The sequence below is a fragment of the Rattus rattus genome, chromosome 2, assembly GCF_011064425.1.
Source record: "Rattus rattus isolate New Zealand chromosome 2, Rrattus_CSIRO_v1, whole genome shotgun sequence".
Classification (NCBI taxonomy): Eukaryota; Metazoa; Chordata; class Mammalia; order Rodentia; family Muridae; genus Rattus; species Rattus rattus.
Genome location: NC_046155.1, coordinates 104,418,077 through 104,441,921, shown reverse-complemented (window position 1 = coordinate 104,441,921; position 23,845 = coordinate 104,418,077). Strand labels below are relative to the sequence as shown.

Here is a 23,845-nt window from a genome sequence, read left to right as displayed (position 1 = left end):
CACACACACACACACACACACACACACAATCCAGAAAATAAATTTTAAGAAGAGAAAATGTTTTTGTTGGAGGGGTCAGTTGGGGACAGTGAGCTCTTTTTAGCAGCCTGAAGCTTTATTCCTAAGCCTTTAAATCCCAGGAGAGGGAGAATCTCTGCCTTATAGTATGCAACAAAAGCATCAGGCCCAGCACACCCAGTACTCAGTAGTCCCAGGAGGAATGAATGAAATCAGAGACTAGTTTTCGGGCAGGTTAGACATAGCTGTCCCGAGGGATAGTGAGGTCAACGTTCAGGTTAAATATAGAGTCTTGCAATGCCTAGAGGATGTCCTAGCCATTAAGGCTTGTGCTGGCCTGTGTTCAGTCTTTCCTGGAGGAAGTCAGAAAGCTGATGGTTTTGAGAATTGAAAAGCCTACACCAAAAATGAAAGGATTGTATTTCTCAGACCTTGAATTTCTTTGGAAATAAAGCCAAACTGAGGTCTCTATACCCTCTCTGCTTAGTGGAGGTTTACAGAGGACGGAAAAGGAACAGAGAGGAGACTGTGCTCCTAAGTCCACAGAAGTAGGGGTTAGGAGGAGCAAGAAGGGGAAGTCTGGGAAACCAGTTTGCAGGAGGGAAATATTCCCAGACTCTGACCTGTGATTGAATAGTGTGAATACACTGTAATCTCCAGGGGGCGCCTGTACACAACTGTGAACGAATTTCTTGGTCCAGACAGTATCAGAACAAATAAAATAAAATCAAGGTCAGTGTTGAGTTGAGTGCTTGAGAAGAGTTACCTCGTGACTTACGACCTATGACCAGCAACAAAGTTGCCAGCAAATTCACAGCCCAGAGTTCCCAGAAGGAGGCAATTCTCTATCTCACAGTTTTTGCCTAGAAGTTGGACTTCGTTTGCCTGTTGAAACATTGGGGAGTGGGGGTGGGGTAGTCCATGGAGGTTCTGGTAATGATTTTAAGCCACCAGATGAATGAATGGTAGACAAGTAATTTAGGAAACAACAGTATAAAACTGAGGCCATAAATACTATTCTAATATAGGTGGGAGATCTAGGAATGATACTAGGGGGACCAGAGCTGTATGGGAAGAGGCCAAGCTATAATATGAGCATCTAGTGTTTGCATATCTCTCTCTCTCTCTCTCTCTCTCTCTCTCTCTCTCTCTCTCTCTCTCTGTCTGTCTCTCTTCCTCCCTTCCCTTCCCCCTCCCTCTCTCTCTCTCCACTTTTTATTTTTAAAACAAGATTTATTTATTTATTTTCTGTATGTGAGTGCACTGTAGCTGTCTTCAGACACACCAGAAGAGGATGTCACATCCCTTTATGGATGGTTGTGAGCCACCATGTGGTGGCTGGGAATTGAACTCAGGGCCTCTGGAAGAGCAGTCAGTGCTCCTAACCTCTCAGCCATCTTTGCAGCCCCCATTTTATTTATTTTAAACCTATTTATGTATGTATATGTGGTCCTTTGTCTGCATGTATATCTGCACGCAAGAAGGCAGCAGCAGACAGTTGTGAGCTGCCCATGTGAGTGTCGGGAGTTGAACTCAGGACCTTCGGAAGAGCAGTGTGTGTGTGTTCTTAATCACTGAGACATCTCTCCAGTCCATGTGCTGTTTCTCTTTAGAGGTCTCGGCTAGGCAGAGGGATACTGGATTACAATGGATCCCAGAAAGGCCCTATATTAGAGTATTAGAGGCCACAGCCTCTACTTAGCATCAGCTATGAGAGCAAATCCAGCCAGAGATGCTTTGCGGTGGGAGAGTGTGGGTGTCTAGTCTCAGTGTTCCTTGTCCTTTGGGAATCTAACTTTGCCCACTGACCCATGAGGAAGGAATGACACTAATAGCACATTGTATTTGAACCAGTTTTGACTTATCCCTGTCTAGCTTGCAAATGAATGAGACTCACTATGGCTATTAAATTTGGCTTTGACAATGACTGGGGATAACCCCTGTATACTTTTCTAACTGTTGGCCTGACTACTTCTCCAGCAGTGTACCCCAAATTCTTGATGTTTTTCCTGGCCATGTGCTCATTTCTACCCTCTCTCCTCCTGCTTCTACCCCAACCCTGCAACCCACAACCAGGTAACTCAAAATCCTCCTACCGCTAATCCTTCCAGTAATTGGCTGTACCATTTTTATTTAACCAATAGGTTTTTTTTTTAAGACTTATTTATTTTATGCCTATCAGTGTACTATACCTGTCTTCAGACACACCAGAAGAGGACATCAGATCAGATTAGAGATGGTTGTGAGCTTGAATTGAACTCAGGTCCTCTGAAAGAGCAGTTAGTGCTCTTAACCACTGAGCCATCTCTCCAGCCCCCTAACCAATGGTTTTAAAATAAGGAACAAAGTTTGCACAACAAAACCTGGTATACCTGAGAATTCACTCATAGGCAAGCAAACAGCATTTAGCATTACAATACATAGCAACAGACCCAACCTCCGGTTTTCTATAGGGAGGATTATTGTAGAAAGGAAAGGTGATCTCGGGTTAAGAGCAGCTCAGGAGCAGAGCACGTGCTCTGCTTGAACATGGCACGCAGTTGATCTGAGCACCTCATGAAGGGAAAGGTTTTCTCTGGCCTCTGCTCAGGTTGTGTAGAGGGAAGTGAGGCCCTTAAGACCACCTAAGAAGGTTGCTAAGGAACAGAAATCTGGGAGACTCAGACTAACGCATAGTGGGTACTACCTACAAATCTTTACAGAGCTGTCAGCAAATCTTGGGTGGAAGTGAAGCAGGCTTTGGGAGAGGTCCCAGGGAGTGATGAGAAGGTACTGGTAATGGCAGACTCCTTCCTTCTCAGGAAGGAAAAGGGCATGGGATTGAAACACTGAGGAGAGAAACAGGACCACCAGATAAATGGCAGTGGCAAGCAAATAGGCCCCCTAGAGTTCAGTCTGCACCTGTCAGGAAATAGCCCCATTAATAATGTTCACTTACTACAGAGAAGGGAAAATTCTCAGAAATTTAATAATAAGAGGAGAAGCCAGTCAACAAAATGAAAATAAAACAAGGACCGAACTCAGGGCCAGGGATGGTAGCGCTCTTGCCAACATGTGGAAAACCCAGGATTGCTTAAGACACAAAACTAACAAAAGCAACCAGATAAGTAGCTGGGGAAATAGTTCAGATTTTGTAGGGTGACGTAAGGAAACGAAAGGCTGAGACATGAGAAAAGCCGGTCAAGAAAGAGTGCACGGAGAAGTAACATTTAAGGAGAAATCAGTTGTAAATATTTGCATCCTAGTTACAGTTCAGGATGTCCTCTCATGGGTAAATAAAGCATTTCTCTTCTAAGTTGGAACTATCGAGAGAGACTATGGGGAAGAGACACCCTTCTTTGGGTCCTGTTACTGTCAGGCCTTCCCTCAGACACGTTTTGCAACTTTATTTTTCCTGGCAGGGGTTGAGTTTGGGACAGGGTTTGTATTACATGACAATAGTGAGACAGCATCTCCAAACCAGTAGTCCAGAGATAAAGCTAAAAGGTTTAGGCATATTCTCCAGAAAAGGCCTCCGTGACTGATACTTGGAAAAAGTTCTCTTGAATATTTCTTTTATTTATTTATTTATTTATTTATTTATTTATTTATTTATTTGAGCGGAGGACTGAACTCAGGGCCTTGGCTAGGCAAGCGCTCTACCACTGAGCTAAATCCCCAAAGCCCTCTTGAATATTTCTGAGGAAGTTCATTTGTGTGTGCAGGCGTTATAGGGTGCATATAACATCTTTTTAGTTACCATAGGCTTTAGTTCAGTTGGACCTGACCCCTGGTACATTCGTCCCTCCTTCTTTCTGTAGAGGTGAAGGACCCCATAAGGTAACCTGTTCTGATTTATGAGCACCACCATTTCTTGTCAATATTCGAGAGAGTCTCAGTGGACATGGACTGGTCACAGCTGGAAATTTGCTGAAGGGGGTAGGGATTACTGCCGGGAAGAGAGTCTGAGATTCAGGTTTCCTTTTAGACTTTGACCTTTTTTGCTGTGATGTCATCTGCCAATATTGGCATAGTCATTGAAAGACAAATCTTTCTCAATAGGGTGGAAAGTGGGGGTGGTGCTGTTACCAATTCTATATAAGGTCAGCCTCTTGCCCATGCTGTCCTGTGTGGTCTTTGCAGCTCGCCATGGCTAGGACAGTAGTAGCACTAAATATCCTGGTGTTGCTGGGCCTGTGCTGGTCCCTGGCTGTTGCCAACCCTCTTCCTGCGTGAGTAGTGCTGGAGTTAGGGATAGAGGATTGTGGTGTGGGTTTGCGGGTGATGGGGCCAGGTTCTAGGTCACACACTATGGAAGAGGAGTGGGACCCAATGGACCCAGATTTCTATCTGTGTTTTCTCTAGTGCTCATGAGACTGTTGCTAAAGGTGAAAATGGGACCAAGCCAGACTCAGATGTAATCGGTGAGACCCCAATTCCCTGACTCTTTCTGTCCTTTATTGTCTTTGCACTTTAACACCTTACTGATATTTTTCTAACCCAGAACACTGCTCAGATACCTGGAGCTTTGACGCTACCACCATGGATCACAATGGGACCATGCTGTTCTTTAAAGGTAAGGGGAAGCTGTGCATGTTGGTATATGCTCGTAATCCAGCACTGGGAAATCGGAGGTAGGAGAATAGTAGTTCAAGGCCAACGCAGGCTACGTAGATGACTCTGTCTAAAAAGCAAACAAACAAAAGAGGCTAAAGTTGGACTCGTTGGGCCTCTAAGCATAATCCGTTCAGAGGGCTCTTCACCTGTAGGAGGGCTCAGGGATTTTATGAGGGTTTCAGTAACAGCTTCTTTGAAACTGTCTAAATTTGTCAAGGGTTTGTTCTGGACCACTCAGAGTGTATTGGTTTTTCAGGGGAGTTTGTGTGGAGGGGTCACTCAGGGATCCGGGAGTTAATCTCAGAGAGGTGGAAGAATCCCGTCACCTCAGTGGATGCTGCATTCCGTGGTCCTGACAGTGTCTTCCTGATCAAGGTACTTCTGGGTCAAGAAAAGAGCTGGGCTGGAAAGGGCTGGGATGAGAGTCTCTCCCTCCAGTGTCCTTGGCACAGAGCCTGACACGGTGCCTTTTCTGCTGCCACAACAGAATATCTGGTACCAGATAATTTTAATGAGTAGTACTTTTCTTGGCTCTTGGTTCTGGAACCTGGGGAACCCAGAGGCAGTGTGCTGGTATCTGGGAAGGTTATTCGTGTTGCATAACGTACAGAAAGATGGTACCCAGGTAAGGGAAAGAAAGCATGAGAGAACAAGAAGGGTCCAAACCTGCTTTTATAGCGATCCATTCTTATGATAGCTTAACTACCTCCATTATAATATTGAACCAATAATGGTCAGCCATTTGTAAGGCAGGTTTCTGATGAACTAACAATGTCTTATTAGGTTCTGCTTCCCAGCATGGGAACAAACTTTCCTACATATAACCTACATAAACCTACATATAACCTACATATAACCTACATAAACCTACATATAACCTACATAAAACATTCAAACTATGGTTGCACATCTTTCCTGATATGTGCAAAGTTTCCTTCCTGTGTGCCTTACTCTCCTGAAAAAGCAGTCTTCCCACCCACTTCCTGTGTGTGTGTGTGTGTGTGTGTGTGTGTGTGTGTGTGTGAGAGAGAGAGAGAGAGAGAGAGAGAGAGAGAGAGAGAGAGAGAGGTGCACTTGTGTTGGCAGGAAAAGCCAATATCCAATAGCTGTTTTTCATTCCTAATCTAGTTCTAGCTGGCTTTACTATTCCTAACTGCAGTTTCTTTCCTTGGCTTCTAAAACCCTGTATCTGACCTTGTTTATATGTGAGGCAAGTTGTTCCTAAAGTCCCAGGCCCTGGCCTAAACTGCTCAAGGAAGAGATAACTTCTAACTTGCCAGAGGGTGTGTCTGGTTGGATGTCACTAACAGCTCATTGCCTCTCCTGCCTCTTTCCACACCCTCTTCCTGACAAGTATACCTGTTATATTGCTGTGATGAAACACCATGACCAAAATCAACTCGGGAAGAAAGGATTTATTTGTCTTACACTTCCATGTAACTGTTCATCATCAAAGGAAGTGAGGACAGGAACTCATACAGGCAGGAACCTGGAGGCAGGAGCTGATGAAGAGCCATGGAGGGTGCTGCTGACTGGCTTGCTCCCCATGGCATGCTCAGCATGATTTCTTACAGAACCCAGGACCACCAGCCTAGGATAGCACCACCCGCAATGTGCTGTGCCCTCTACCATCAATTAAGAAAATGCCTTACAGGCTTGCCTACAGCCAGAACTTACGGAAGCATTTTCTCAATTGAGGGTCCCTCCTTCACTGTGATTCTAGCTTGTGTAAGGCTGACATAAAGTTGGCTAGCACAAACAACCCCAAAATGTCTGCTGCTTGGGGAGCCACTCTGAGACTTTTTTGTTCACCCTCCTGGGTGATTTCAGCCACTGCCATAGCTTTGAGGGCTTTGTGCTCTAGATCGCAGATTTGGATCGCCCTCCTGATCTTTGGAAATTGCTTTTCACTTTTTTGATATGCTTTTCCATCTTGGTGGCTGAATGGCTGGAGGTGTAGCAGTTAGTTGTTTTCAAGGGATCTTGTCATCTCTGGATGCTCAGTGCTTCTTCTCATAGTGCTCAGCCTGTGAGAATCCTTCAGCACGTGTTTCTTGAATGGAATCCATATAAAATAAAAGGGCAAATGAATGTATGAATGGGCGAGTGCCTATAGGATACCTACTTGTGGGTGTGCTTCTTAAAACTAGGAGAGCTGTAATTAAGTGTGCCACAGGAGTGCCTGGTTATACATAGGCAGGTGTATGTGCATTCTTAGTGAGGTGGCTTTTTTGCTGAGAGTAAGTATGTACAAGGGGCAACGTGTCCACCTGCGGACTGAAAATGCACGATGCTGTAAGGAGATACTGTGCAAGTGCAATAGAGCAAGAGTACATGTGTATGCAATGCATCTGGGGGTGAACAGTTTCCAAGACAGTGTTTTCTGGATGCAGGAAGACAAAGTCTGGGTGTATCCTCCTGAAAAGAAAGAGAACGGGTATCCAAAGTTGTTCCAAGAAGAGTTTCCTGGAATCCCATACCCACCAGACGCAGCTGTGGAATGCCACCGTGGAGAATGCCAGAGTGAAGGTGTCCTCTTCTTCCAAGGTGTGTCCACACAGGAAACCAAGCACAGAGAGGGAGTCACGGTGCTCATGGTGGGCTGCAGAGCCCTGTTGGCTTTATAAGGAAAGAAAATGGCTAGAGATCAAACAGACTAAGGAGTAGGAGTCATTCTAGTGGAGGGACTTGGTTCACATTCTCCTTCATTCCTTGTGGCCTGGGACAGACCTGTGTTCCTTGGCTTTCTGGTCTTACCAGGACCAAATCCCTGTTGACCTGCCAACATCCCTTGTCTTGGCTCCAGAAACTCCACACTGTCCCCTGCATGCCAGACTTGTCGTCAGCTTCCTCTCTGGTCTGCCATATAATGCCTACCTCAGGTTTCAGTTCGTTTCCTCTTTCTCTGACTTCCCTCTACTCCTCCTATCACTGGGTTGGTCATGTGCACATTGCTGCTGGCTTTTGATGCATGGTCCATGTATTCAACTGCTCCCTGCTATGCTTGTTCGCTCCATGTAGTCATCCCCTGTATCCAACCTATTCCTGGGCCCCAGTGCAAACTCAAGGTGTGCATGGCCCAGCTTCACTGAATGATTTTTGATTTCTTGGCCATAGGTAACCGCAAGTGGTTCTGGGACTTTGCCACAAGAACCCAAAAGGAACGTTCCTGGCCTGATGTTGGGAATTGCACTGCGGCCTTGAGGTGGCTTGAACGCTACTACTGCTTCCAGGGTAACAAGTTCCTGAGATTTAACCCCGTCACAGGAGAGGTGCCTCCCAGATACCCTCTGGATGCCCGTGACTACTTCATATCCTGCCCTGGCAGAGGTAAGAAGACCCCAACCCCTGGGATCTACTGGAATTTATCTGTGCTGACTGAGTTTGCTGGCTTCATATGATCATCTCCCACCTTAACCTCTGTGCTCATCTTAGGTGGGATTCTTCCCATTATCCTCAAACAGGGGAAGTCCACATTCCTCCTAATGTTAGCTATCTCTTCATTTTCAGATGCTACTCTGACCCCAGTTCCCCTGCCCCTCCCCCTGTGTGTGTGTGTGTGTGTGTGTGTGTGTGTGTGTGTGTGTGTGTGTGTGTGTGTGTTGTTCATGTTCCCATTACCTGTTTTTCTTCCAGGCCATGGTAAACTAAGAAATGGAACTGCTCATGGGAATAGCACCCATCCTATGCATTCGCGTTGTAACCCAGATCCTGGCCTGTCTGCATTGCTGTCTGACCATCGCGGTGCCACCTATGCCTTCAGTGGTGAGAGGCTGCCCCCAGAGTCTCCTTGTCTACCTTCCTGTCTCTTTCACTTGTGCCTGTTCTCTCTGACACAGCCTGTCCACTTTCAGTACCATGTCCTATCATTCGTTCCTTTGTATCTCACCTCCACTTACATCCCTCATCTCCTCAGATGCGTAGTTCACTTACCTGTCATTGCTCAGGCCTTCCTTCCTGTCTGCTTCTCAGTGTCATCTCCTTCCCTGTGTGTGTATTCTGTGGGACTCCTCTACCCCCAGTAATTTCTCATGTTTCCCTTGCTCTGCTGAGTCCTTTGACTGTCACTTGCTCTCTGGATCTCTCTGTGTGTCCGTGCCTGGTCATATCCCTTGCTCTCGCATGGTTTGCTGAGACTCTTGGCTCTTGGCTTGCTTCTGGATCTCCCCATGTATCTTTGCCTCCTTGTGTCATTTGCTCTCACACGTGCCTTTTTAAAAATACATTGGCTCCCCTTAATTTATTTCAGGAACCCCATTTTTCCAAGGTAGTTTGCTCTTACATCCAGGCCTCTGGACTCAGTGTCACTTGGGGATGAAATGTCCTTACTGCCAAGAAACAGAATAGAAACATTGAGTACTCTAGATCCTTATGATGTAACTTCAAAGAGAGTCCAAGGAAGAGACCCAACCTTGACTTTTGTTATCAGTTGATAAATCCATCTCATGATATCTGGGGACATATAATTCCTCAGGCTGGAGGTAACCGGTATTTTCTGCACCGAGGACATCTCCAAAATGGGGAGGGAACAACCACACTACATTCAACCTGATATATACTCAGCAAAAATGACCTAAATGGCAAGGGCACAGAAAAATAGGACTACTCTCTTAGTTCCTAACTTCAGAGCAAATAGGATATGTTGTGATTAACAACTTCCATTGAAAAGTATACAACTACATGGAATGTAGCTCAGCATGAATGCACACCTTAATGAAAACATATAGCTGCAATGAAACATACATATTGTGACAATAGAGATCTGAGCTGATTATATGTCATAGTAAGAACATATGAGTCAGAAGAATATGCGTCTCCTGTAGGATCACTGGGGAGAACCACAGACAAAGTAAGTGTGTGTGTGTGTGTGTGTGAGAGAGAGAGAGAGACAGACAGACAGACAGACAGACAGACAGACACAGACAGAGAGGCAGTCATAGGCAGAGAGACATAGACAGAGAGAGTGATGGAAGCAGAGAGGTCAATTGGAACATGCTAGGTTTGGGGTATCAAATAGGACTTAATGAATGTGTCAGAAAGACAATCGAATTTGAGCCTAAAGTTCAAAAGAGAGGTCAGTCTGAGACAAAGAGTTCACAGGCGTCCTCAGCATATTTGTGAGAACACCAAAGGAGTTAAGGGCATTTAGAGAAGAAAAGAGGACAAAATAGGGATTCTGATCCTTTAGATAAAAGACCAAAAGGTAAGTAGTGCATTGGATGAGTCTAGGATCATAGGAGCCAAGAGTTTTTTTTTTGAAAGTTCAATGAAGAAGGAATGGTTAGAGGTTTTGCTCAGCTGGTAGAGACTGCTTACCATGCACAAAGCTCTAGACTAGATCCTTAGCACCATATAAATTGGCCATGGCAGATGAAGGCATGAGAATCAGAAGTTCCTGAAGGCCACCCCCAGCTGTATAGCATACATGAGATCTGAGACCCTGTCTCAAAGGAAAAAGGAGTAGAGAGCACTTGAATGCTGCAGAGAGCCTGGGGATAGAAGCTACCCATTAGATGTGAAGGATAGCGCTCATTTTGGTAGGATAGAAGTGAAGGTAGCGCTCAGTGAAGGATAGAAACACAAGTACAGTTACAGAGCAATGAGGGAAAGAGAGGGAAATTGGAGTCTTAACTTATTTTTAAGATTTATTTACTTTGGGTATATGAGTACACTGTAGCTATCTTCTTTTAGAAAGTTATTATCATAATATAAGAGATTGGAGATGTGGCTCAGCAAGTTAGTGTGCTAGCTGCTCAAGTATGAGGAACTGAGTTTGGATTCTCCAGGATCCATTTAAAAAGCCAGGTAAACCAGGATGCACTCCTGTAACGCCATTGCTGTAGGGGGACAGAGACAGAGAGGATCATGGGGCTTGCTGGTTGCCAGCCTAGTTCTAAAGTCAGTGAGAGATCTGGTTTTCAAGAGAATTGGGCAGACGGTGCTAGAACAGCTGACACCTTCCTGTGTCCTCTGCACCCATGCATGTGTCCTCCTCCATACACATGTGCCTATGCCTGTCCTGTCTGCTGTCCTGTATGATTCCCTCACTGTCAGGTTCCTGCTGGCTCTAGCACCAATGGCTCTCTTTTCACTCTACCTCTTCCTTCTTGGCCCCTGGATACATCCATCCCTCATGACTCAAAGCTGCCTCCGTTTCTGTCCCTTCACTATGGAAGTCTTCACCACCCACACTGCACGACCTCTGTTATCCCACAGGCTCCCACTACTGGCGTCTGGACTCCAGCCGTGACGGATGGCATAGCTGGCCCATTGCTCATCACTGGCCCCAGGGTCCTTCAGCAGTAGATGCTGCCTTTTCCTGGGATGAGAAAGTCTATCTGATCCAGGTTTGTACTGGGAGAAAGGCTTAAGATGGAAACAGGGACATGGCTATGGGTCTATGTTGATTACTCTCCTTTGTCCCCTAGGGCACTCAAGTATATGTCTTCCTGACGAAAGGGGGCAATAACCTAGTAAGTGGTTATCCCAAGCGGCTGGAGAAGGAACTTGGGAGCCCTCCCGGGATCAGCCTTGATACCATAGATGCAGCCTTTACCTGCCCTGGTTCTTCCAAGCTCTATGTCACATCAGGTGAGGCACCTTTGGGTACGAGGGGGTGTCTTGTTCTAACTCTTCACAGCATAGATGATCAGGAGGGCATGAGAAGAGCTAGTTCAAGATCTGCATGATAGAGAAGCTATGTTAAGTTTGTTTTCTTCTTCCCAGGACGGCGGCTTTGGTGGCTGGACCTGAAGTCAGGAGCCCAGGCGACATGGGCAGAGCTTTCCTGGCCCCATGAGAAAGTTGATGGTGCCCTGTGTTTGGAAAAGTCCCTTGGTCCCTATTCATGCTCTTCCAATGGTCCCAACCTGTTCTTTATCCATGGGCCCAATTTATACTGCTATAGCAGTATAGACAAACTGATTGCAGCCAAGAGTCTGCCTCAGCCCCAGAAAGTGAACAGCATCCTTGGCTGCAGTCAATAAAAAGCCCTGATGGGAATTAGCCCAGCCCAGCCCACCTCTCCATGTCCATTCTAATAAAACCAGATGGTTTCTTCACATGAATCATGGGGTATTGATTATGAAGCAACCTTCTTTATTTGTATTAAAAAGTTATCAAGTCTTTTAAAACTATGTATTATTTTGCCGCGCCCAACCTCGATCAGCAAGGAAGACACGACCATAGGAGATCTTCTTCAAGCAGTTTTACTCAGGAACCTTGATACAACCTTCTGACTCTCTCTCTCTCTCCTTACTGTCTCTCTTCTTCTCTCTCTTTCTCTCTCTCTCTCCCTCTCTCTCTTTTTTCTGACTCTCTCTCTTCTTACTGTCTCTCTTCTTCTCTCTCCCTCTTTTTTTCTGACTCTCTCTCTTCTGATTCTCTCTCTTCTGACTCTCTCTCTTCTGACTCTCTCCCCCTCTCTCTGACACTCTTCTCTGACTCTCTCTCTCTCTCTCTCTCTCTCTCTCTCTCTCTCTCTTTCTCTCTCTCTCTTTCTCTCTTCCTCCTCTCTCTCCCCGGGGAACGCCCTGCACCACACTTAAATAGCTAGCACTGGCCAGTCCTAGCAAGCTATGTGGGTCATGTTGATAGGCTGTCACTATGCGGAAGCTAGCGGGCCAGGCAGACATAGCCAAATAAGGACTTGTTTACTGCAAGGAGCGCTCACCGTTGGGAGGGTGGAAGGCGGAAACCAGCGCCATCTTTGAGGCGTGGCACGTCGCAGCTCTCTACATTATTTCATCATTTTTAAAAAGAATATGAACATGTATGCATATGTGCGTGTGAGTGCAGGTGCCTGCAGAAGCGGGAGCAGTTGGATCCCCTGGAGCTGAGTGACAGGCAGTTATGAGCTGGGTGTTAGGGATCAAACATGGATCCTGGTCAGGAGCAGTGCAAGCTCTTAAAAGCCCCGATGAAGCAGCTACTCTTTGGAGACTCCCAAGCTCAAAGAGGCTGTGGGAAACTGAGAGAAGCCTGCATAGACGGCTATTGAATCCAAACCATAGGCCTTTTACTGCTTGCTTTTCCTTTTATTCTGATCCTACTGGTCTTCCTCCTTCTCTTGCTCCTCCTCCTTCTCCTCTGTTCGTTTTCTGGCAAGGTCTCTTGTAACCTAAGCTGGCTTCGTGTTCAAACTCCCCACATAGACAAGGATGTCTTTGAACTTCTCTAATCTTGTCTTGACCTTTTCAATGCTGGGGTTGCAGCATGTGCCACCATGCCCAGGTGTTACCACACTGGAGATTAAACCCAGTACTTAGTGACAAACACTCTACCAACTAAGCCACATTCCCGGCCCAGAACATGATTTATTCCAGTCTATCTACACATAGTAAGAAAGAGGACCAGAGTAGGAAGAGAACGTTTTGAGTATGCCCAGCATGTAAGGGAGCTAAGGCTCTAAATTAACCTGCAGATCTCCACAAGTGTCCCTTGGGCATCAGGAGCCATAAGGGCTTAAGAAACCTACACTCTTAGAAAGGAATTGGATTGGGGTTGGAGGAATGTCTTCTGTGGGTGGGTGGATGGCTCAGATTGTAGTTCTGTGTGGTTCTGGCAGAAGGCGGCAGTCGAGATTTAATTGCCTTGAGTTAACTAAGCACTAGTGGGATGAAGACAAAGCTGAAGATGAGTAAACCAGTGTGCAGCAGTGGCAGTCTGGACGCAGGAGGAGTGACTGAAAGCTGGACAGTGGGATGCATGGACAGAGCCAGTCTCTGGGGAATCTTCTGGAGACACATGCCATCTGCCAGCAGGGATGGTCTGACTCCTCTTTACCCTCCACGGTGTTTGCATCCCAAAGGCCAGCAGATGCCTCCTGAATGGAAGGGATAATGCTCGGTTCTTTTCTGCTTAGAAACCAATGAAAAGGGTTAGGCTTCACTCAGCTACTAAAAACAAAGCCTTCATGAAATTCTCAGGCAAATGGATGGAACTAGAGAATATCATACTGCGTGAGGTAACCCAGTCACAAAGGAACACACATGGTATGCACTCACTGATAAGTGGATGTTAGCCCAAAAGCTAGAATACCCAAGATACAATTCACAGACCACATGAAGTTTAAGAAGTTGGAAGACCAAAGTGTGGATGCTTCTGTCCTTCTTAGAAGCAGAAACAAAATATTCAAGGGAGGAAATAACAGGTACAACGTGTGGAGCAGGGACTGAAGGAAAGGCCATCCAGAAACTGCCGTACCTGGGGATCTATCCCATATACAGACCCCAAATCCAGACAATATTGCAGATGCCAAGTCGTGCTTGCTGACAGAAGCCTGATCTAGCTGTCTTCTGAGAGGCTCTGCCAGAGCCTGACAAATACAGAGGCAGATGCTCACAGTCGACCAGTGGACTGAGAATGGGGTCCCCATTGGAGGAGTTAGAGAAAGGCTGAAGGAGCTGAAGGGGTTTGCAACCCCATAGGAAGAACAACAGTATCAACCAACCAGACCTCCCCCCCCCCGCAGTGCTCCCAGGGGCTCGACTACCAACCAAAGAGTACACATGGAGGGACCCATGGCTTCAGCTGCATATGTAGCAGAGGATGGGCCTTGTTGGGCATCAGTGGGAGTAGAGGCCCTTGGTCCTGTGAAGGCTGGATGCCCCAGAGTAGGGAAATGCCAGGGTGGGGAGGTGGGAGGGAGTGGGTGGGTCCGTGGGGGAGCACTCTCAGAGAAGCAGGAGAAGGGGGGATGGGATGGTTTCCAGAGGGGAAACCAGGAAAAGGGGTAACATTTGATAACATTTGAAATGTAAATAAATAATATATATATATATATATATATATATATATATATATATATATATATAAAAGGCTTTAGCTTCAAACCTGCTGGGTTAGAGTGTTCTAACAAGGGGATCTCAGCTGAGATTCTCTTTCCCTTCCAGATTCAGCTGAGATTGGTTTCAGGGCCTAACATTAAGTTAAATTAAAAAAAAAAAAAAAAAAAGCCTGAAACGCTAGCTGGAGGGGTAGGAATATTTGTTTTTTGTGTTTGTTTTGCCCTTTAATTTTATTGTATGAGTCTGGGTGTTTTGCCTGTGTGTGTGTTGGTACACCACGTGCATGCCTGTGCTGGTGGAGAACAGAAGAGAGCATCTGATCTCCTGGGGCTGGAGTTACTAGACAGTTGTGAGCTGCTACTTGGGTGCTGAGAATTGATCCTGGATCCTCTGGAAGCGAAGCTAGTAATTTTAATTGCTGAGCCATCTCTCTAGACCCAAAGTGGAGGTTTTATCCTGAATATCTATGTCCTACTCTCTGTGACTTCTTCAAAATAGCTGTAGTACTGCGCCAGCACAGGCCTGTGCTGGGCTCCCACTCTCTGGAGAGATTGGTAGCAGGAGGGTCACCAAGCCAATGACTGCCGCCTGGGCTACAAGATGAGTTTGAAGTCAGTCTGGGCAACATACCAAGACCCCTTTTTCAAAATAAAAAATAAAAAGAGGGTTGTGGATATAACTCAGTGGCAGAATGCCTGCCTAGCATGGTATATGCGTATTTTTTGCATGTGTAGACATGTATGTAGGTGCATGTACATGTTGTTTGGGTGTGCATGTGGAGGCCCACTCTTCCTGCTCACAAGTAAGAAAGGCTTTCTCAGTCAAACCCAGCCCTCAGTGCTACCACTCACTAGTTTTGCTATTCTTGCTAGCTCTCTGGGGGCTAGAATTATGGGAGACTGCTCAGTGTCCCCGGCCTCTACCCACCAGCATTTACATGGGTTTCTGCCAAATCAGGTTCTCACATTTGTGGACCGAGCACTTTAACCCCTGAATGGCCGTGTCTCCAGCCATTCTTGTGGCCATCATCTGTCTCCCTGCTGACTGTGTCCTCTCAGTGGCAAAAAGTTTATATACAGATGTTTTCCCTTACTTCAGCTGCCCTTCGGCACTCACAAGTGCTTCTCCTGTGGAGAAATCCCTTCAAGCCCAGCCTCCCACGGATGAGACCAACCTCTAGCCTGCTTCCACACGCACGCCATGCCCACCCTTGCTTCTCCTCTCTTACTTCCTTACCGTCTTCCATCCCCCTGACAATCATTTTTTCCGCCTGGGATTGATCATTTGAACTACTCTTTTTTCTCTGTCTCACTGTTATTGTTATCTAGACAGAAAAAGAGAAGGGAATAAAACATCCAGCTAGAGATTGGAGAAAGGGAACGTTAGAATTCGACATGTCTGACTTCAAACCCTAGCTAACTAACCTAACTCTGTTAGACACTTAGTTTCTCTGCGTTGTTTTGTGTTCATTTGGGTTTTGGAGATAGGGTCTTATATAGCCCAGGCTGAGGGTTACCTTAAATTCCCAACTCCCTTTTCTCCTGTCTCCACATTCCGAGTGCTGGGATTGCAGGCAGGTACCACCACACTGACACTTTCTGAGGGGCGTGTGTGTGTGTGTGTGTGTGTGTGTGTGTGTGTGTGTGTGTGTGTGAGAGAGAGAGAGAGAGAGAGAGAGAGAGAGAGAGAGAGAGAGAGAGAGAGAGAGAGAAACCCTGCATGTACATGCAAGCTGGGGAAGATGTGTTGCACCAATCATTGTATAGTGTGGCTGCAGAAACCACTCTGGACATTCCAAGTAGATGAGAATTTACAGCAAAAAAGGGTGTTAGAAAGTTGAGGTTTGGAAATGGCTGTGGGGGGAGAACAGCATCATCCAAACACTAGGAAGCTAACTACCAATTGTGGTTTAGAGGAGCAAATCAGAGTGGAGGTATTGTCCAAAGATGCAGAAGCTGGGGCCGATGCCTCTAGACCACTTCTGGATCCATCCTACTCCTGTTATGCAGGAACCACTGCTGATGTGGCTAGACACGTTGAGGGAAGCGAAGGGAGAGCTTTTCCTTCCCTTCACCTTCAAACTTAACTGGGAAAGGAGCTGACAAGGAAATTCGAGAGCTGTGTTTTTCAGACCCTGGGTTTAGGTGACACAGAGGGGATTACAGAGAAATGAGGGTAGGAATGAGCACCAACAGGTGAAATCTGCCACAGTTACACCCATCACAATTCTTCAGCTGTAAAAAAACAAAACTTGAAGTTATAGAAGCAGTGAGAGAATTTGTTGCTCTACATGGCTAACGACTATGACTTCAAGCAAAGGTATGTACAGATACTAAGTTGATACTGTCAGGTCTCTGCGTCTGGAACCGTGCTTCTGCTTCTCTTCGTCCTCTTCCTCTTTCTCCTCTCCCTCCTCCTCTTATTCCTCCTCCTTCCCCTCCCCCTCCTCCCCTTTTCAGGTTGGCCTCATTGTCAGGAAGGTGCCACTTTCTTAGTGGCAAGATACCTGCCAAGCTTACACTAAGCTTGATAGTTCCAGGAAAATCACTGGCACTGATTTCCATGTTCTTTGGTTATTTGCCCATCTCTGAATTGATCACTGTGGGAGACTGGTTCTGAGTTTGGAACCACCACGAAATGGGCTGTGGGACTAAGACCCTATATAAATAAAGAACAGGATGGGTGGGTCTCTAAAGCACCCCTTTCCCAGACTGGGTCTCATAACTGAGTGTAAGAGTGCTGGAAAATGTGCTACTGAGCTAAACAAAGAATTCTCAACTGAAGAATACCTAATGGCTGAGAAGCACCTAAAGAAATGTCCAACATCCTTAATCATCAGGGAAATGCAAATCAAAACAACCCTGAGATTCCACCTCACACCAGTCAGAATGGCTAAGATCAAAAACTCAGGTGACAACAGATGCTGGCGAGGATGTGGAGAAAAAGGAACACTCCTCCATTGTTGACGGGATTGCAAACTGGTACAACCATTCTGGAAATCAGTCTGGAAGTTCCTCAGAAAACTGGACATAGTTCTACCTGAGGACCCAGGATTACCACTCCTGGGTATACCCCCAAAAGATGCTCCAACATATCACAAGGACATATGCTCCACTATGTTCAATAGCAGCCTTATTTATAATAGCCAGAAGCTGGAAAGAACCCAGATGTCCTTCAACAGAGGAATGGGTGCAGAAAATGTGGTACATTTATACAATGGAGTACTACTCAGCTATTAAAAACAATGACTACATGAAATTCTTAGGCAAATGGATGGAACTATAAAATATCATCCTGAGTGAGGTAACCTAGTCACAAAAGAATACACATGGTATGTACTCACTGATAAGTGGATATTAGCCTCAAAGCTTGGAATACCTAAGAAAAAATTCACAGATCATATGAAGTTCAAGAAAAAGGGAAACCAAAATGTGAATGCTTCAGTCCTTCTTAGAAGAAAGAACAAAATACTCATAGGAGGAAATACAGGGACAAAGAGTGGAGCAGATACTGAGGAAAAGGTCGTCCAGAGACTATCCCATATGGGGATCCATTCCATATGCAGCCACCAAACCCAGTCACTATTGCTGACGCCACAAAGTGTTTGCTGACAGGAACCAGATATGGGTGACCCCTGAGAGGCTCTGCAAGAGCCCTACTAATGCAGATGAGGATGCTTGCAGCTCACCACTGGACTGAGTGTGGGGTCCCCAATGAAGGAGTTAGAGAGAACACTGAAGGAGCTGAAGGGGTTTGTAACCTCATAGGAAGAACAACAATATCAACCAACCAGACCCCACCAGAGCTCTCAGGGACTAAACCACCAACCATGAGTACACATGGAGGGACCCATGGCTCCAGTTGCATACATAGCAGAGGATGGCCTTGTCCAGCATCAATAGGAAGAGAAGCACTTGGTCCTGTGAAGGCTCGTTTACTCAGTGTAGGGGAATGCCAGGGCGTTGAGGTGGGAATGGGAGGGTGGGAGTGGGAGCATCTTCATAGAAGCAGGGGGAGGGGGGAGGGAATCTGGGAAAGGGGGAAAGGGGATAACATTTGAAATGTAAATATATAAAATATCCAAGAAAAATTTTGGAAATGGATTTAAAAGAAATAAATGAAACAAAACGAAACAAAACAAAAATGTGCTACTAGTAAAACATATTAAATGTAGGATTGGGACTTCTGGGTTTGATGCAATTTCTGTTTTTAGTTTATTTATGCGGGGGCTGGATTTATGTGGGGGTCAGCGGTTAAGAGCGTGTGATACTTTCCCAGAGAATCTGAGTTTAGAACTCAGAACTCACAGCTCCTTGTAACTCCAGCTCCAAGGCATGGAAAGCTCCCTTCTGGCCTTAATCCTTTCCCAACACCCAAAAATAAAAGTAAATAAATCTTATTCTTTAAAAATTTGAGCCTGATGTGGTGGTGCATGTCTTTAATCCCTGCATGGGGATGCAGAGGCAGCTCGATCTCCGAATTCAAGGCTAGCTTGGTTTACAGAATGAGTTCTAAGACAGCCAGCACTGCAGACAGAAACCATGTACCCCAAAAACAAAACGGAAAAGCATATGTGTGTGTAAATGTATGCCGCCTATGCGTGGATCAGCACAGAGGCCAGATCCCCTGGAGCTACAATTTCACGTGCTTGTGAGCATCCCAGTTTAAATTCTCAAACCAGGCAGGTCCTTTGCAGAAGCAGCAAGCATTCTTAAGCACTAAACCATCTTTCTAGACACTCTCTCCCTGTTTTTTTAGTTTTTAAATTTGTAAACAATATTTGAATCAGGGTCAGGATATGTAGCCCAGACTGGCTTCCAAATTGAGATCCTCCTGCCTCTGTCGCCCAAAAGCTCTGTTTTTAGTTTCTTGAGAAATCCTCATGCCACAAAACTAGAATCCTTAAATTGAAAAAAAAAAGTTTTGTTTTGTTTTGTTTTGTTTTTTTCACATAAAGGTGTTCTGGATGCATGTGTCAGGGCACCACATGCATGCAGTGCCCGTAGAGACCAGAAGAGGGCATCAGATCCCCTGGGACTGGAGTTACAGATGGTTGGAGACGCTCTGTGGGTGCTGGGGGTTCACTAGATGAGCAGCCAGTACTCTTTAATAGCTGAGCCATCTCTCCAGTCCCCCAAACCAAACTCACTTTTTTTCTTTTGAGATGGGGTCTCTCTATATCACCCTGGCTATCCTGGAACTCACTATGTAGTTTTCAGTCTGTCTTTTCCTTCAGAATGCTAGGATTAAAGATATCTGTACCACTGTGCCTGGCCCCAAACCAAACTCTAACCTCAAATCATTTTCCAGCTTCTACCTCCTGTTCTTCCAAGCTTCTCACACGGTGGTCCTTCGTTTACTTACCCACTTCCTGTTTGCTCAGTTCACCACACCGGGCACCTTAATTTTCTGCTGATGTGGTCAGACGATGGGGGTTCATGACCTTCATCATGCTGAATTCAAAGAATGCTGTTTTTGCTTTGACCTTATTGGAAATCTTTGCAGCAGTTGATGCTGTCGACCGTTTAATAGTCCTTGAATTCCTTCCCTTGGATCTTATCCATGATGTTACTTTCTCTCAATTCCTCTCTTACTCTCAAGTTTCTTCTTGGCTTCCTTTCCTTTCCTATTCTGTCTCTTCCCTTCCTGGCTCTCTAAGCCCTGGCATTTCTCAAAGTTCAGGTCTCTCAGGCCTATTGTCTTTTTACCTTAGTGCTGGCATGGGTTAGGGTTTCTTTTTGTTTGGTTGGTTTTGGTTTATCGAGACAGGGTTTCTCTGTGTAGTGCTGGCTGTCCTGGTACTTGCTCTATAGACCAGGCTCACCTCAAACTCACAGAGATCCTCCTGGCTCTGGGATTAAAGGTGTGTACCACCACTACCCGGGTAGGATAGTTCTATTGAAGTGTCTTAAGGAAGTTCTTGCCAGGGTTGGAATCTGGTTTCTGAATTCCACCTTATGTACTCCACGGGAATATTTTATTCTACAGATTTTCTAAGTAAAGGCTACCACCCAGTAGGACTGGAGTCCATTACTTCAAATTTTTTAGAAAAGTGTATTTTTAAAGAAAAAGTATAATATAAAATCATCATTCCAGTGAGTGGTGGTGGTGCGTGCCTTTAATCCCAGCATTTGGGAAGCAGCTGCGGGTGGATCTCTGTGAATGTGAGGCCAGCCTGGTCTACAGAGTGAGTTTCAGGGCAGTTACACAGAGAAACCCTTTCTTGGGAAAAACAACAACAGAGCAAAACAAACAAAATCCCTAATACTTGGGCTGGTGAGAGGGCTCTTCAGGTAAAGGCTTGGTGCCAAGCCTGATGATCTGGGTTCCATCCCTGGGACCCACACAGTAGAAGGAGAGGAAGGAGAGAATCAACTCTTGTACATTGTCTCCTAAATTACGCATAAGCACTATAGCATGCATGAGCTCCCGTACGCATATGTACATAATATAAGTAAGTAAAAATGTTCCTGTAAATAAGTAAAAAAAATGTATTTTTGTCCTAAATGTTAATATGGATGAAAACTCTGTTCTTCAATATAGATGACTTGGGTAACACTAATTGGCTGGCCTATCAAATTTAATAGCATAACTCCATTATTCATTGAGTGTGGTAGTATGTGCTTATAATCTCAGTTCTTGGAGGGGAACCCAGCAGGCCCAGGAGGGAAAGAACAGCTACACAGTGAGTTCAAGGGTATCCTGCACCGCTCAAAGTGACTCTAGATAGTTTTGCTTCTGATCAATCTTTCCTTCTAGTTCCAATGTAATAACTACAGGAGATTGCTACCTGAGAGGGACTCACTTTTGTCAGAACCACACAGCATCCACAGCATTTCATAGGGTAAGGACTGATCTACGACTTAGAGAACACAGAATGAGAGAGAAGAGCAGAGAACAGGAGAGTGTAGGATGCAAATTGATTCTGTGTGGGTCAGAAGGTTTTCTAAGCCTAGGAGTAGGTAAGGAATTCAAGAAAATTCTAACAATTCAAGTAACAATTCAAGTAAATCTAACACACCAGAACACTACTTGCATGAAGTATGTACCTTTTTCTTTTCTTACACTCTAGCTAATTAGACTATGGAAGTTTAAATGAGAATGCCTCCCCACCACCCCATAAGGCTCATAAAATTGAACACTTGGTCCCCAGTTGGTGAAACTGCCTGGGAAGGATAGGAGGTGTGGCTTTACTGGAGGAAGTGAAGGGAAGCTCTCAGCTGGTTTGCTAGCACCACGTCTACCTGCCTACTGCTGTGGTAGTGATGGCTTCCATTCCTTTGGAGCTGTAAGCCCTAAGTAAACCCTTCCTTCTACAAACTGCCTTGGTCATGGTGTTTTATCACAGCGACAGAAAAGTAATTAATGGGGTTGTAGTGGCAGTAGTGCATGCCTTTAATACCAGAACTCTTGAGGCAGAGGCAGCGAATCTCTGTGAGTTTGAGGCCAGCCTGGTCTACAGAGCAACTTCTAGGACAGCTAGGCCTAAACGGATAAACCCTGTCTTGAAAAAAACAAACAAAACAAAACATAACAAAACAAAAAAAAAAAAGAAAAGAGAAAGAAAGAAAGAAAGAAAAGTACCTAACGTAGACTCCACATTCTCATCAGATTGTCCAAGTCTGTGATTATCTGAAGATAGTTCCTGAATACCTCAGCTTCTTGTTCAATGAGACTCGAAAAATTTTTGGTGGTCCTATTGTAGGTGAGTGGTATTTCTGACTTTTCTCACTGGTCAAAGCAAAAATCTAGAAGTCATTACCTGCCATGTCCCCAATCCAATGTCCAGTTAATTAGCTGATCACTAATTTCTGTGGATTCTATCTCCTGAATTTATACAATTTACTCCATTCCTAATCCCACTGGTGTGGTTCTTAGTGATCAAGTCCCACATTAGCTACCTTAATTACCTCCTAATTGGCCTTCATCCTTCCAACATTGACCTGTCTGTTCTCCCTCAACATCCACGTGATCACTTCTGCCATTCTCTTGCTTTACACTCTGATGACTTCCTACTTAAAGTTCAGAACTGACTGTATAAGGCTCAGATTGATCTGACACTATTCCATTTCTTTATTCTTCTGTACTGCCACAATTGCCTTAGTCTGTTTTCTGAGGTTATAAGTAAACACCACAGACAAGGTATTTACTGATAGTTCTGGAGTCTGGAATGTCCAAGATCAAGGCAAACACTTCGTGAGGTTCAACTTGACATTGGGATTCTAAAGAGGTCTAAGGTGGCACAGAGCATGGTAAGGAGAGGGAAGTGCATAAAAGACACGCAGGACAAACTAGCTTTTCTTCCAGACCTGTTCATCATGCAACCCTATAATCCGTTAACCCATGAATAGACAAACTCACTCATAAAAGCCGAACCTTCATGACTTCTGGGGGTCGGGGTGGATGGAAGGAGTTGAGGCAGGGTCTTAGTATATAATAGCTCAGGCTGGCCTTGAACTTATGGTTCTCTTAACTCAATGTGAGTTTGGGTGGCAATCTTTATAGCAATCTCCATACTCTTCCTGTTCTCTTGCTATTTTGAATAATTTTCTCTTCTTCTGCATGACCTCTATTTCATCCTGTTCTCTCACTTAAATTTTACTTCCTGTGGGAGCCTTCCAAATCTCCCAAGCCAGACTAACCCTACACACACAGTATCCTGTGTATTTTCTTTAAGACACCATGCTTTTAATTACCTAAGTGGTGACTCTTCCCTCTTTTAATTTGTAAGCTGAGTGAAAGGAGGAAACTCTACCTCGTGTTTTGGTGGTGTTAGCACCAAGGACAGTGTCTCATACAGTATAATTATTTGTTGAGAATGAATGAATGTCCTTCTAGGTAGCACTTGCTCATTTCTCAAGGATCCAGGTAAGGTGCCAAGTCTTCCAGGTGGGATACAGCTGAACCAGATTCTCTTTGGGATCCTTATGTCCTGCTTGGGATCCAACATGGTTTGTATATCTTACGTGCTTGTCAGATGAAAGTGGACTCTTAGTGACAAATCAGTAATTGTACAAGCTGAGTGACAGACATAGGAAGTTTTCTTACACTGCTCTGTTTTTGCACATAAGTGAAAACGTCCATAACAAAAAGTTAAAACATGTATATTTACCTCAGGATAAATGAAAGCATATTCAAAGACAACTTTGGAGTACTTGCTTTGAACAAGCCAGAGATTGATAAAGTGAACCTGTATTCAGATTGTGTGTGTGTGTGTGTGTGTGTGTGTGTGTACGTTTCCATTTCAGGGAAATTCCTTGGAAGACGAACACAAGATGAAATAACGAATTTAGATTTGGGCACTGTTAGACTTAGATGCATATCCAATCAGTTGTTCAGTATGTTCAGAGCCCACCAAGCCCACAACTCAGGGGACAATGCTTTTAGGGTTTCTGCCCCTCCTTATTCTTGATGGGCTCTAGGTCAGGGATCTGACCACTAAG

The 23,845-nt window shown here is 45.1% G+C and overlaps 1 protein-coding gene across 1 annotated transcript; it reads left to right on the top strand.

Moving 5' to 3' along the window:
- The first annotated feature begins 4,006 nt into the window (after positions 1-4,006).
- Positions 4,007-11,750, top strand: Hpx (hemopexin). Its single transcript, XM_032895093.1, has 10 exons — positions 4,007-4,067; positions 4,299-4,421; positions 4,502-4,573; positions 4,871-4,989; positions 7,008-7,161; positions 7,732-7,944; positions 8,251-8,379; positions 10,831-10,961; positions 11,043-11,205; positions 11,341-11,750. The coding sequence occupies exons 1-10, from the start codon at positions 4,007-4,009 to the stop codon at positions 11,598-11,600; spliced, it is 1,425 nt and encodes a 474-aa protein (XP_032750984.1). The 3' UTR covers positions 11,601-11,750.
- Positions 11,751-23,845: the final 12,095 nt, after the last annotated feature.